The sequence below is a fragment of the Scyliorhinus torazame genome, chromosome 1, assembly GCF_047496885.1.
Source record: "Scyliorhinus torazame isolate Kashiwa2021f chromosome 1, sScyTor2.1, whole genome shotgun sequence".
Lineage (NCBI taxonomy): Eukaryota > Metazoa > Chordata > Chondrichthyes > Carcharhiniformes > Scyliorhinidae > Scyliorhinus > Scyliorhinus torazame.
In genome coordinates this window covers 303,193,984-303,209,616 of record NC_092707.1, presented here as the reverse complement: position 1 = coordinate 303,209,616, position 15,633 = coordinate 303,193,984, and the positions used below count along the sequence as shown (strand labels likewise).

At 46.7% G+C, this 15,633-nt stretch overlaps 1 protein-coding gene across 12 annotated transcripts in view; it reads right to left on the bottom strand.

The window, feature by feature from the left end:
• LOC140423272 (exportin-1) overlaps window positions 1-15,633 on the bottom strand; it is a 91,569-nt gene that overhangs the window by 52,416 nt on the left and 23,520 nt on the right. For all 12 annotated transcript variants that reach the window (XM_072507767.1, XM_072507768.1, XM_072507766.1 and 9 more), the window contains 2 exons: window positions 477-538; window positions 342-386 (listed from right to left, as the gene is read on the bottom strand). In XM_072507767.1, coding sequence (XP_072363868.1) covers window positions 342-386; window positions 477-538 — 107 coding nt within the window. The remainder of the gene's footprint in view (window positions 1-341; window positions 387-476; window positions 539-15,633) is intronic.

Below are 15,633 nucleotides of genomic sequence, written 5' to 3'. Positions count from 1 at the left end.
CTGCCCAGAAATTACAGAATTCAAGAGATAGAACTGGAGAGTACAAGAATTCTTGGGAGATTCTTTGACATAGGGCACAAGAGTCAAGCTGATCAAAAACCATCAGGTTGTGCTCAATTTGCAGCCTAGGTTTACACCTACAGTACATGGAGGGTGCTGAACATGTGCTAGTATATACCTGTAAAATCTTAAATCCAATGCAAAAAATAAATGAGAACAAGCAGCTATCATATTTCTTTCCCAATATACACCATTAAATTGCTGGAATAATAAAGTTAGAAATATACACACATTTAAAAGAACTGTAAGTGAACCTACTCACAAACCATCTTGGATCTCACCTGAACCAAAATCATGTTTAGTTTTCCAATGTAAACCTTCTCTTTCTAAAATAAAAATAAATAACTCAGTAAACAATTGGAGGCAGAATTCTGAATTCAGAGACTATGCATTGTATAACTTGGGTGAAAACATACCTCAATGTTAACAGGATCAGATGAAGTTTTAATAATCAGTCCAACAACATATTTTTTAATTCCTATATGCGGTGACAAATGAGAAAAGCAATTAAGTGATGTGTGGTTCATTCAGGAGTAGCAATTTCATTTGACTTTACAAGATCAAAATATTAACACAATAGACCAACCCAACATATCATTATTAATAGATGCACATAAAAGTGCTCTACGTCATGACTCAAGGATCAATTAGGTTGTCCCATTTTAATTTAGATCGCCCCACCCCCTCGGTTGTCACAAATACAGGCGGTAATACTTCATCGCATCTCACCATCACTGATATAACAAGTGAAAAGGGTACCAAGTAGAGCGCAAACTCGCACCACTCCGTTAACTCAATGTTATTGCAATTATGCAGCTCTTCATTGAGGCATTTCCTGCCTAGTTGATGCTGTTAGTACAAATCTGAAATAGTAAATATTTTAAGAACTTCCATCTCCCTGAAAAGGCCTCCGGCCAATCCAAATCTAACCATGTTCTGAAAACTCTGTTCACATTTTGACAACTGTGACTAACTGCACCATAGCAGGTGGCACAATACAACATTCTTGAATGAAAAAAGTCAATTCCCCTTATCACTCAATGCTAATGGATCCTTAAAAAAGTTCCTGGGTCCGAATCTTTGTCAAAAACAGATCAATTTTTCCGTGGGTTCTACCCTATCTATGAGGTTCCACTGAAATCCGTCCATTAGTTTGTAGGGATATACTGGCCATAACTTCCCAAGTAAACATTTGCACAACAATTTTCCAGAAGCGGTAACTTCCCCTGGGTAATTCCACCGCACTGTGAATCCTGAAAAAGTGATTTAAATTGCTAACTTCAGATGGTTCCACCAGAGTTCTCTAATAGATACTCAGAAAAAGAAATAAAACCTCTGCGTAACTACTTTTAAGCACCCAAACCAATCCCTGCATGGGACAACACCCCCAGGCCCAACTTCCTTGGAATGGCAATCAGCGTGGATTGCCACACTATACCCACTTACCTATGCCAAGTTTCTTTTGTGCCTGCCTTGCCCCAATCTTCCAACTCAGGATGGACAAGATCCAAGCAGAGCAACTCATCCCTAGGGCCCAGCATCAAAATCTAAGAAAGTTTGAGTGAAGGAGGGCTTGTTCCCTTCTTTACTGCATTAGCTGCCGCAAAGCTGGTAAGTTTAAAGATTCGTAAGTGAACAGGATTGGAGAGGTGGGGACGATTACAGAGTTTTTGGGGGTCTTGTTTGGACAGGGATGAGAGCTCGGGGGCAGCAGTCCAGAATTTTGTTTACAAACTACAAACAGATGTGTAAACATGCCCACTTTCAGCATCAAAGGAACACAGGAGCAGCAGTGGCCATTTGGCCCCTCAAGACTGTTGCGCAATTCAACTGGATCATTCATGCTTGATTTTCTATCTCGGCGTCATCTTCCTGTATCTCTTGATGTCATTGGTATCTAGAAATCTATCAACTTCTGCTTTTAAAATACTCAATGACCTAAACCCACAGTCCTCTGAGGTAGAGAATTCCAAAGATTAACCACCCTCTGACTGAGGCAATTCCGCATCTTGATCCTAAATGGCCTCAATCTGACACTGTGCTCCCTGGTTCCAACTCCTCCTCCCCTCCCACCTCCCTTAACCAGGGGAAACATCCTTCCTGTACCTACCCTGTTGAGCCCTATCATAATTAAGTAGGCTACAATGATATCACCTCTCATTCTTCTAAACTCTTGAGAATACAGCCTAATTTACTCAATCTCTCCTAAAACAATCCCACCATCCCAGGGGTTAGTATGGTGAACCTTCAGGAGGTAATAAACAGTACACCATTTCAGATTTAAGACAAAATTAACAGCCAGCTTCACAGTTAGGCAATTGTCACAGATGTCATGTATCCACAAAGCTGCACACTGAAGTTCAAGTAGTACTCTATCCGTCCTTGCACATATTTAAAAATCAATGTAATAATCATATTTACATTACAGATAATGCAAGTTACTTTTCCCAACATGAACATGGATATGGAAATAAGATTGGTGCTGCCGAAGAAACAAAAAAAAACAAAGATCCTAACTCTTTCAAAACTAATCACGTAATACCATTCCTTTACCAGTGGTTAAAAATCTGGACATTCCCTACCTAATATCATGGAAGCATCCTCAGCACACCTGTAGCAGTTCAAGAAGGCTCACCATCACCTTTAAGGGCAGCAATGAATTGCCAATAAGGTGTGGTTTTGACACAGTCATCCACATTCCAAGAATAATGAAAACAAAATTCATTCCATTTTGACAAATACATTTTTCAGCTCTCTCCAGAATGACTGCTCAGTTGACACAACTAATGCAGGACAAAAACAAAAGGCACCAGTTATGCATGCCTCAAAGACTGGCTGCACAACTTAGCCACACAGACCAAGGTGATTCCGGGCTCAATCCTGACAAGTGCTGGATTAGCTGACTTCAGTACTGCAATTGGTCTGTTTCACTGCTTCCACAGCGGAGTACCACAAAGTGGTCATATAGCAGTAAAAAGATATACATACAGGGCTTAAAATTGCAACTCTCTCCCCCCCCCCCCCCCCCCCCCCAACAACCACCACCACCTTGTTCGCTCCAGGAACATGGCCTGTCAACAATTAGTTTCATGAAAAAATGAACACGTGGCTGCCAATACCAATTCAACTTTCACCCAGAATAAGTCACGGTTTTCAATAAAGTTAAAGTTATGCATAACCTTTGTACTATGTCCAATTCTGGACACCATACTTGAGAATGCAAGACAGATTTATTTGAATGGTACCAGGGATGAAGTACTTAATTTTATTTTGAGATATTAGAGAACGCGAGATCCTTCTTCAAGAGGAGAAAATTAGGGAGAGGTTTATAGAGTGTTTAAAATTGACAGGGTTGAATGCTAAGAAGGAGAACCCTACTTCCAGTGTCATAGAGTGGTAACCAGAGGAAAAAAGATTCAAGATAATTGGCAAACGGAGGTATAGGGAGATAAGGAGAATTTTTCCTCCCTAGGTTATGATCAGAAATGCACGGCCTGAAAGGTGGTGAGGTAGATTCAGGAATAGATTTCAATAAGAGAACCGGATAAATAACTGAAGGGGAAGAAATTATATAGCCATAGGCAAAGGGCAGGGAAGTGGGACTAATTAGATTGCTCTTGCGAAGAGACAGTACAGACCTCCTTGTTTTCATTCCTCGAAAGCAAATGCATTGGAATTGAACACTGAAAACATGTTCCTTACAATTGGCAATGTTAATTCTGTTGAAGAGACTTGGGATAGATAAATCTCCAGGATTCAATAGTTTCCACCCTGCGTCTTAAAAGATGGTGAGCATTTAATCATGGAATGTAGGTGTTTGCTGGCTGGGCCAGCATTCATTGCCCAACCCTAATTGCCCTTCAACCGAGTGGTTTGCTAGACATTTAAGAGTCAACCACATTGCTGTGGATATGGGGGGGTCACATATAGACTAGGCCAGATAAGGGTGGCAGATTTCCTCCCCCTAAAAGACATTACTCAACCAGTTGGGTGACTTCCAGTGGCGACATGTAGGAGGTCGCACGCATGGTAGCTCCCACTAGAGCCCTTGGTTTTCAGACTTTTTCACCCAGTTTCCAAGGGTAATTGTTAAGACAGACTCATCCTATTTGAGAGCCTTTTGTAAAAGGATGTCAAATGGCACAAGAAAGAATATTGGGAAGAAAGGTGTGAGCAGTAGCTCGCCTGAGGAATTAGCAAGGTGCGTAGGTACATTGGATAAGTTGACGGAGGTGATGGCTGTCGAATTTGAACGGCAATCGGCAAGCATTTTGAGGCAAGGGAAGGATGCGATGGAGGCCCTCGGTGGAGGAAGCACTGGTTTCGATAAAGGAGGCACTGGAGAAGACATCAGAGACGGTGCAGGAGCATGGCGAGGTGCTGAAGGGGGTGGAGGAGACACTGTTGCAACATAATGACCAGTTGGTGTTGAATGATGCCGAGCTGTGGAGGGTGGAGGAAAGAAACAAGGGCCTGAGAACCCAGAAAATACGTCGAAGCAGCAGAGCCTCAAGATCGCGGGTCGGAGGCCGACTGAATACTTTGAGTCGATGTTTATGACGTTGATGGGGGTGGAAGATCGGGTTCCCCATTGAGCTCGATCGGGCCCATCCATCACTCTGGGTGAAACAATGAATGAATAAGCCACCACAAGCAGCGAGCTTCCACAGCTATTGGACGAAGGGGAGAGTCCTGAAGTGGGCCAAGGAAAACCGGGAGGTGCACGGAGAAGGCAGCAATATTCGTATATACCAGGATATTGCGGTGGAATTGGCAAGGAGCCACATGGCCTTCAACAGGATGGAGTTAGCACCATACAAGAGTGGCGTGCGTTTTGGTGTACCTGGCGAGGCTGAGGGTTACACAATGCAAACCATCATTTCTTAAAGACAGTAGAGGAGACGGAGGTGTTTGTTAAAGATTAAGGACTTGGACTGAAAGGAGGGAGTTTGAATGGGACTTTGCTGGTGGTTGGGACGGGGCTGTATGGGGAAGTTTGTGTAATATTGAATTTCTCTCTCCCCCACCCACCCTGGCTCTGCCCTTTTCCCTATTTCTTTTCATTGTACAGAGTTGTGGTTAGTTGAAATTGGTGTTTTGTTTCGGAGGGCGTTTTCATTTTTGTGTTTTCTTTTCTCAATGGCTGTTTTCTGTCTTGAAGGGAGTACCTAGCCTGGGGGAGGGGGAAGACTGTTGGATAGTTTTACGGTTGAAGGGGAAGGTTCAGTTTCTGGGTGTGGTGGTTTGGGTTTTGATCTCTTTCTTTGGTTGTCTACTTGTGGGAGGAGGGTTCTGACGGGGTGGGGTGGGATACCTCGCTAGCAGGCCGAGGTTGACTAGTGAATGGGAGCGAGATGGGGGATGGGCTGTGGCTTCCTAAACCGTTTAGGCAGGTCTCGATGAGCCTAGAATGTGTAAATGTGGGGAAAGAGAGATCTTGGTTCGAGAGGATGAGGTTAGGGGATTTGAGATGGGGTGGGGGCAGGGATAGAATGTTGTCAGTGACTGGGGTTAGTTCTTTGTCCCATTTGGTTAGTGGGGGCTGACTGCTATTTTGGGTGGGCTCTGGTTTCAGCGCTATGGGAGATGAAGGGGATAATCCCTTGCGGTGGAAAAGAATCCGGTTTCAGATGGGGTAGGTGGCAGAAGACCAGGACGGTCGATAAGACAGTCACAAGAACGTTGGATGGTAAGTCAGTGGTTTTGGTATGCTCCAAATTGAGATCATGTTTAAGAGGAGGATGTTGATCATGGTGGGTGATTTGAATCGCGTTCCGAATCCCAAGTTGATCAGTCCAAGCCAAAGTTGTTGGCCCCTTCAGGGTGCAACGGTACGGACAGCATTTATGACAGAGTCGATTTCGGCGGGAGAACAGCTGGTGAGTCAGTTTCAGCGGGAGCAGTGCGGAAGTGGCTGCTGGGAGGCAAGTCTGTCCTTTAAAAGCACTTTTCTTTGCAGGGGCAGGCCAGTCGATTTTGGCGGGAGAACAGCTGGTGAGTCAGTTTCAGCGGGAGCAGTGCGGAAGTGGCTGCCGGGAGGTAAGTCTGTCCTTTAAAAGCACTTGTCTTTGCAGGGGCAGGCCAGTCGATTTCGGCGGGAGAACAGCTGGTGAGTCAGTTTCAGCGGGAGCAGTGCGGAAGTGGCTGCTGGGAGGCAAGTCTGTCCTTTAAAAGCACTTGTCTTTGCAGGGGCAGGCCAGTCGATTTTGGCGGGAGAACAGCTGGTGAGTCAGTTTCAGCGGGAGCAGTGCGGAAGTGGCTGCCGGGAGGCAAGTCTGTCCTTTAAAAGCACTTGTCTTTGCAGGGGCAGGCCAGTCGATTTTGGCGGGAGAACAGCTGGTGAGTCAGTTTCAGCGGGAGCAGTGCGGAAGTGGCTGCCGGGAGGTAAGTCTGTCCTTTAAAAGCACTTGTCTTTGCAGGGGCAGGCCAGTCGATTTCGGCGGGAGAACAGCTGGTGAGTCAGTTTCAGCGGGAGCAGTGCGGAAGTGGCTGCTGGGAGGCAAGTCTGTCCTTGTCCTGTCCACTTGTCTTTGCAGGGGCAGGCCAGTCGATTTCGGCGGGAGTGGAGCTGGCTGGTTAGTCAATTTCAGCAGGAGCTGAGAATTTTTTTTAAAAATTAGTGTTTTAGGCGGGAACAGGAAGTCGACCCGCAGACGTCTGGGAAGACCCTCACCAATAAATTCTGGTGGAGAGGAAACCCATTGGTCTGAGGTAAGTACCATATTTTATTATATTATTATTATTTTTTATAAAAAATTTAATTTAGTTGTTAGCCAGATCTTGGTAGAAAGTTAGAGGAATGGCAGGGAAGGAAGGGAGTGCAATGTTCCTCCTGCAGGATGTTTGAGGTGAGGGATGCAGTTAGTGTCCCTGCTGATTTTACCTGCAGGAAGTGCTGCCATCTCCAGCTCCTTCAAGACCGAGTTAGGGAACTGGAGCTGGAGTTGGAAGAACTTCGGATCATTCGGGAGGCAGAAGGGGTCATAGATAGCAGCTTCAGGGAATTAGTTACACCAAAGATTGGAGATAGGTGGGTAACTGTAAGAGGGACTGGGAAAAAGCAGTCAGTGCAGGGATCCCCTGCGGTCGTTCCCCTGAGAAACAAGTATACCGCTTTGGATACTTGTGGGGGGGGGGGGGGGGGGGGGGGGGGGAAAAAGAGAGACTTACCAGGGGTAAGCCATGGGGTACGGGCCTCTGGCACGGAGTCTGTCCCTGTTGCTCAGAAGGGAAGGGGGGAAGAGGAGCAGAGCATGAGTAATTGGGGACTCTATAGTCAGGGGCACAGATAGGAGATTTTGTGGGAGCGTGAGAGACTCACGTTTGGTATGTTGCCTCCCAGGTGCAAGGGTACGTGATGTCTCGGATCGTGTTTTCCGGGTCCTTAGTAGGGGGAGCAGCCCCAAGTCGTGGTCCACATTGGCACTAACAACATAGGTAGGAAAGGGGACAAGGATGTCAGGCAGGCTTTCAGGGAGCTAGGATGGAAGCTCAGAACTAGAACAAACAGAGTTGTTATCTCTGGGTTGTTGCCCGTGCCACGTGATAGTGAGATGAGGAATAGGGAGAGAGAGCATTTAAACACGTGGCTACAGGGATGGTGCAGGCGGGAAGGATTCAGATTTCTGGATAACTGGGGCTCTTTCTGGGGAAGGTGGGACCTCTACAGACAGGATGGTCTACATCTGAACCGGAGGGGCACAAATATCCTGGGGGGGGAGATTTGTTAGTGCTCTTTGGGGGGGTTTAAACTAATGCAGCAGGGGCATGGGAACCTGGATTGTAGTTTTAGGGTAAGGGAGAATGAGAGTATAGAGGTCAGGAGCACAGATTTGACGTCGCAGGAGGGGGCCAGTGTTCAGGTAGGTGGTTTGAAGTGTGTCTACTTCAATGCCAGGAGTATACGAAACAAGGTAGGGGAACTGGCAGCATGGGTTGGTACCTGGGACTTCGATGTTGTGGCCATTTCAGAGACATGGATAGAGCAGGGACAGGAATGGATGTTGCAGGTTCCGGGGATTAGGTGTTTTAGTAAGCTCAGAGAAGGAGGCAAAAGAGGGGGAGGTGTGGCGCTGCTAGTCAAGAGCAGTATTACGGTGGCGGAGAGGATGCTAGATGGGGACTCTTCTTCCGAGGTAGTATGGGCTGAAGTTAGAAACAGGAAAGGAGAGGTTACCCTGTTGGGAGTTTTTTTTTTTTTTTATAGGCCTCCTAATAGTTCTAGGGATGTAGAGGAAAGGATGGCGAAGATGATTCTGGATAAGCGCGAAAGTAACAGGGTAGTTATTATGGGAGACTTTAACTTTCCAAATACTGACTGGAAAAGATATAGTTAGAGTACAATAGATGGGTTGTTTTTTGTACAGTGTGTGCAGGAGGGTTTCCTGAAACAATATGTTGACAGGCCAACAAGAGGCGAGGCCACGTTGGATTTGGTTTTGGGTAATGAACCAGGCCAGATGTTGGATTTGGAGGTAGGAGAGCACTTTGGGGACAGTGACCACAATTCGGTGACGTTTACGTTAATGATGGAAAGGGATAAGTATACACCGCAGGGCAAGAGTTATAGCTGGGGGAAGGGCAATTATGATGCCATTAGACGTGACTTGGGGGGGATAAGGTGGAGAAGTAGGCTGCAAGTGTTGGGCACACTGGATAAGTGGGGCTTGTTCAAGGATCAGCTACTGCGTGTTCTTGATAAGTATGTACCGGTCAGGCAGGGAGGAAGGCGTCGAGCGAGGGAACCGTGGTTTACCAAGGAAGTGGAATCTCTTGTTAAGAGGAAGAAGGAGGCCTATGTGAAGATGAGGTGTGAAGTTTCAGTTGGGGCGATGGATAGTTACAAGGTAGCGAGGAAGGATCTAAAGAGAGAGCTAAGACGAGCAAGGAGGGGACATGAGAAGTATTTGGCAGGAAGGATCAAGGAAAACCCAAAAGCTTTATATAGGTATGTCAGGAATAAGCGAATGACTAAGGAAAGAGTAGGACCAGTCAAGGACAGGGATGGGAAATTGTGTGTGGAGTCTGAAGATATAGGCGAGATACTAAATGAATATTTTTCGTCAGTATTCACTCAGGAAAAAGATAATGTTGTGGAGGAGAATGCTGAGCCCCAGGCTAATAGAATAGATGGCATTGAGGTACGTAGGGAAGAGGTGTTGGCAATTCTGGACAGGTTTAAAATAGATAAGTCCCCGGGACCTGATGGGATTTATCCTAGGATGCTCTGGGAGGCCAGGGAAGAGATTGCTGGACCTTTGGCTTTGATTTTTATGTCATCATTGGCTACAGGAATAGTGCCAGAGGACTGGAGGACAGCAAATGTGGTCCCTTTGTTCAAAAAGGGGAGCAGAGACAACCCCGGCAACTATAGACCGGTGAGCCTCACGTCTGTAGTGGGTAAAGTCTTGGAGGGGATTATAAGAGACAAGATTTATAATCATCTAGATAGGAATAATATGATCAGGGATAGTCAGCATGGCTTTGTGAAGGGTAGGTCATGCCTCACAAACCTTATTGAGTTCTTTGAGAAGGTGACTGAACAGGTAGACGAGGGTAGAGCAGTTGATGTGGTGTATATGGATTTCAGCAAAGCGTTTGATAAGGTTCCCCACGGTAGGCTATTGCAGAAAATACGGAGGCTGGGGATTGAGGGTGATTTAGAGATGTGGATCAGAAATTGGCTAGCTGAAAGACAGAGGGTGGTGGTTGATGGGAAATGTTCAGAATGGAGTACAGTCACAAGTGGAGTACCACAAGGATCTGTTCTGGGGCCGTTGCTGTTTGTCATTTTTATCAATGACCTAGAGGAAGGCGCAGAAGGGTGGGTGAGTAAATTTGCAGACGACACTAAAGTCGGTGGTGTTGTCGATAGTGTGGAAGGATGTAGCAGGTTACAGAGGGATATAGATAAGCTGCAGAGCTGGGCTGAGAGGTGGCAAATGGAGTTTAATGTAGAGAAGTGTGAGGTGATTCACTTTGGAAGGAATAACAGGAATGCGGAATATTTGGCTAATGGTAAAGTTCTTGAAAGTGTGGATGAGCAGAGGGATCTAGGTGTCCATGTACATAGATCCCTGAAAGTTGCCACCCAGGTTGATAGGGTTGTGAAGAAGGCCTATGGAGTGTTGGCCTTTATTGGTAGAGGGATTGAGTTCCGGAGTCGGGAGGTCATGTTGCAGCTGTACAGAACTCTGGTACGGCCGCATTTGGAGTATTGCGTACAGTTCTGGTCACCGCATTATAGGAAGGACGTGGAGGCTTTGGAGCGGGTGCAGAGGAGATTTACCAGGATGTTGCCTGGTATGGAGGGAAAATCTTATGAGGAAAGGCTGACGGACTTGAGGTTGTTTTCGTTGGAGAGAAGAAGGTTAAGAGGAGACTTAATAGAGGCATACAAAATGATCAGGGGGTTGGATAGGGTGGACAGTGAGAGCCTTCTCCCGCGGATGGATATGGCTGGCACGAGGGGACATAACTTTAAACTGAGGGGTAATAGATATAGGACAGAGGTCAGAGGTAGGTTCTTTACGCAAAGAGTAGTGAGGCCGTGGAATGCCCTACCTGCTACAGTAGTGAACTCGCCAACATTGAGGGCATTTAAAAGTTTATTGGATAAACATATGGATGATAATGGCATAGTGTAGGTTAGATGGCTTTTGTTTCGGTGCAACATCGTGGGCCGAAGGGCCTGTACTGCGCTGTATTGTTCTATGTTCTATGGGTGGGGCAGATCCGTGGCGGTTTTGTACCCTGGTGGCAGTGATTTCTCCTTTTTCTCTTTGTGTACTCGCGTGTTGATTTTTTTCATGGTGGGAAAGTCTCTGTTGCTACGGGGGAGGAATGTGGAATATTCTGCAATAGTCATTTCAGGTCATGCTCCGCATGGGGCCAGTTCAGGGGCCAGCATGGAGTGTGGATGTGAGGTTGTTGTCGGATTTGGGATTTTGTGTGAAGTTGGCTAGGGTGACTGATAACTATGTGGGGTTCAATAAAAATGGAGAGGTGTTGCCCTCGGTATTGTGGGAGACCCTCGGTATTGTGGGAGGCCCTGAAGGCAGTGGGGAGGAGAAGAAATAATCTTGCACAAGGTGCAGATGGATAGAGGGCGAGGGAGCAGCGCCAACAGTTAGTGGATGAGATTTTGGAGGTAGATGGTTGATTGGTATTCAAGTGACCCGACTCGAGAGTTCCTGGGGAGTAGAAAGCTGCAGGCACGGTTTGATCTATTATCTACTGATAAAGTGGTGCGCAAGTTGCGGTGCTCAAGGGGGTTAATGTATGAATATGGGGAAGTCAGTCATTTTGGGCTGCGCTGTTGAGGTGAAAGGCGGCCCTCCCGAGAGATTGTTCAGATTCGGGAGTAGATAGGTGTCTGCGCCAGATAAGGTTAATAGGGCGTTTGAGGCGTTCTACAGGTCGGAGCCGCCTGGGGAGGAGTCAGATATGGCGAGGTTTCTGGAGGGGTTGGTGTGTCCCAAGGTGGAGGATCAAGAAAGTTGGAGGTGCCTTGGGGGTAGGGGAGGTCTGGACAGCTATTGGGAGAATGCAGACAGGGAAGGCCCCGGGACTGGACTGGTTCCCGGTGGAATTTTATAAAACGTTTGTGGATCGATTGGTACATTACTAGTGGAAATGTTGGAAGATTCGGTAGTGCGGGGGTCTCTTCCGGAGACAATAAGGCAAGCATAGATTTTGCTCTTGCTCAAGAAGGGCAAGGACCTAATCGAGTGTGGGTTGTATCGCCCGATTTCCTTATTGAATGTGGATGCCAAGATCTTAGTCAAGGTTCTTGCACTATGGTTGTAGGAGTGTCTCCCTCAGGTTACTGGGGAGGATCAGAACGGGTTTGTGAAGGGTTGGCGTTTGTCTAATGTGAGGCGGCTTTTAAACATGTATTGCTCCCGGTAGAAGGAGAGAGCAGGAGTTATTGTGGCATCAGATGCCAGGAAGGCATTTGATAGGGTGGGGGCATTTGTTTGCGGAACAGTGTGTGGGTTCGGTTGTTATAAAAGGAGCCCAAGGCTAGCGCCTGTACAAATAATGAGAGTTCGGAATACTTCCAGCTGCATAAGGGAATGAAGCAGGGGTGCCCTAAGCCCCCCTTGTTTGCACTGGCAATTGAGTCTTTGGCCATTGCCCTGAGGGCTTCGAAGAAGTGGAGGGGGATAATGTGGGGTTGGGTGTTTGTGAAACATAGGGTGTCCTTGTACACCGATTATCTTCTTTTGTACATGACGGATCAGATTCCCACAAGGATGATATCATGGCACTGCTGTAGTGTTTTGGGGTGTTTTCAGGATATAAACTAACTGAGTTTTCCGGTCACTCCACTAGGGGGTGGTGGGGTTGGTGCTACCGTTCCGTTTAACAGGCTCTCATTTTAGGTACTTTGGTGTGCAGGTAGCTCGGGATTGGATCCAGCTTCGTAAATTGAATATTACAAGCTTCATGTTAAGGCTGATTTACAGAGGTAAATAGTCTCCTTCAGTACTCGGCGGACAGAATTCAATGGGTGAAGATGAACGTTTTACCACGGTTTCTTTTTCTGTTTCAATGTTTGCCTATTTTTCTGCCAAAATTCTTCTTTGGAGTGGAGAATTCAAACCCAGGTCCCCAGTGGCAATACCACTACGCCACTGCCTCAATTGCAGGAATGCTAGCTATAAATACTTGATTCAGGATTTGAACCATTACACAGTAAAATTATTCCTATATTTACAAGAGTGGGATGAGAAACCAGGTAATTACTGGCCTGTCAGTTTAAGATCGATTGTAGGGATGCATCCTGATTGGCCCAGGAAGATGTAAATGAATTGGAGGCGGTTCACTAGATTAATACCTGGAACAAGAAGGTGGTTTTATGAGGAAAGTTTAGATAGACTAGGTGGGGACTTCTGGTGGCAGCCATGTCCTGATCGGTCTCACGCAGGGTAGCTCCTGTTTGAAGGTTTAGGTTTTGGCCCTTTCTGTCCGATTAATAGGCTCTTGGATCGGAAAGTTTGTGGAATAAGTGGTGGGGGGTGAATTCTGCACCCAACAGAAGAAGTTGAATAAGGCGACGATGTCGGAGGTGGAGGGTCTGTGCGGCGCAGTTGCAGAAGACATGACTGGGGCGTCATAGGCGTCGACCATCCCATTGCCAGCGGTGCAATTGGTGGCGCTGATTAAAGGAGAACTTTGGCAGCATTGGCTAGAGATGCAGGAGAATTGGTCGAAGGCAATCGAGGGAGCGGTTACCCCTCTTTTGCAGTGCCATGGAGGGGTTGGAAAAGCATCTGGAGCCGCAAGGTGCAGCGATTCAAGAAGTGGAGAGGGCAGTCACAGGCAACAGTGATCAAATTGTGAGTTGGAGGCAGAAGCGACGATGCTGGGTGCGGCCTGCAAGGAACTGAAAATAAAAGTGGACGACCAAGAGAATCGGTCCAGGCTGTATAATCTACTCATTGTGGACCTGCCGGAGGGAACAAATGCCACAGCCTATGTGTCAAAGCTGGTGGAAGTCTGTGAAAAGGCCCTGGAGGTGGATCAGGCACATTGATCGCTAAGGCAGAGGCCGAGAGCACGGGAGCCACTGAGGGCAGAGATAGTAAAAATGCACCGATCCCAGAAGGAACAGATCTTGAAGTGGGAGAGGACGACGAGAGACCGTACTTGGGAGGGTCAGCGGATCCGAATACACCCAAGACATTGCTACCAACCTGGCCAAGCGGTGGGCAGGCATCCATCAGACCAAGGCAGTACTCTTCCAAAAAAATATTTGGTTTGACGTGCTGTACCCAGCCAAACTTTGGGTGGCTTTTAAGGGGAAGGAGCATTATTTTATGTTGTCTAAAGAGACACATGGCTTTATTAAAGAGCATGGTTTGGAGGAGCATTGGAGTTTGGAGGTAGGTAGGCAGTGTGGGGGTGGGGCAGTTGGGCAATATGGGGCTGCGGCCTTTCTTTTGGTCTTCAGGTGAGAGTTGCCACTCAAGCAAGCATGCTGGTGAACGGAAGCAATGTGGGGGCTGCAACAGGTAGCCAGACCCCAGGGGGATGCTGGTGACGCAGATAGTTTATTGGGCAAAGGCAGGACAAAGGAGAGTGTGTGGTCATTTTGCATGGGTTCAGACAGGAAAGGAACAAATGGGGGAGAGGTGATTTTGGTTGGTGGATTTTAAGGGGGGGACAGAAATACCCAGTGAGGATAGTGACTTGGAACGCGGGGGATGGTATTTGTGCATTTGAAAAGTTTGATGGCAGAGGTGGTGTTTCTTCAGCAGACACACTTGCACATTAAGGCCCAGGTAAGGTTGTGATAGGGGTGGGAGGGTCAGACATTCCATTCGGGATTTGATTCCAAGTCGAGAGGGGTTGCTATTTTATTTAGTCACAAGAGTCATAGATGTTTACAGCATGGGCCCAGCTTATCCATGCCGCCGAGTTTCTATCACTAAGCTAGTCCCACTTGACCACATTTGGCCCATATCCATCTGTACCCACCCTGCCCATGTAACAGTGTAACTTTTTTAAAGGAAAAAAATTGTACCCCCCTCTACCACTGCCTCTGGCAGCTCGTTCCAGATGCTCACTACTCTGTGTGAAAAAACCTCCCTCTGGTCGCTTTTGTATCTCTCCCCTTAAACCTATGCCCTCTAGTCCTAGACTCCTCTACCTTTGAGAAAAGATGTTGACTGATCTATGCTCCTCAAAATTTTATAGACCACTATAAGATTATCCCCAAGCCTTCTACACACCAGGGAAAAAAGTCGCAGCCTATCCAGCTTCTACGCTCCAGGGAAAAAAGTCGCAGCCTATCCAGCTTCTCCTTATAACTCAGACTATCAAGTCCTAGTAGTATCCTCGCAAATCTCTTCTGCACTCTTTCTAGTTTAACAATATCCTTCCTATAATAGGGTGAACAGAACGGAACTCAGTATTCCATGAGTCATTTTACCAATGTCTTGTACAACTTCAACAAGACATCCCAACTCCGCATTCAATATTCTGACCAACAAAACCTAGCATGCTAAATGCCTTCTTCACCACCCTGTCCACCTGCGACTCTACCTTCAAGGAGCTATGAACCTGTACCCCTCGATCTTTGTTCTGAAACTCTCCCCAACTCCCTACCATTAACTGAGTAGGTCCTACCCTGATTTGATCTACCAATTTATCTCACATTTATCCAAATTAAACTCCATCTGCCATTTATCGGCCCACAGGCCCAATTGGTCAAGATCCTGTTCCAATCTTATATGACCTTCTTCACTATCCATTATGCCACCAATCGTGGTGTCTTCTGCAAACTTACTAACCATGCCTCCTACATTCTCATCCAAATCATATATATATATATTATATATATATATAAAACAAATAACAGTGGACCCAGCACCGATCCTCGAGGCACACTGCTGGTTACAGGCCTCTAGTTTGAAAAACAACCCTCCAAAACCACCCTTTGGCTTTGGTTGCCAAGCCAATTTTGGATCCAATTGGCTACCTCACCCTGGATTCCGTGAGATTTAACCTTTTGCAACACCTACCATGTGGTACCTTGCCAAAGGCCTTGCTCAAGTCCACGTAGAC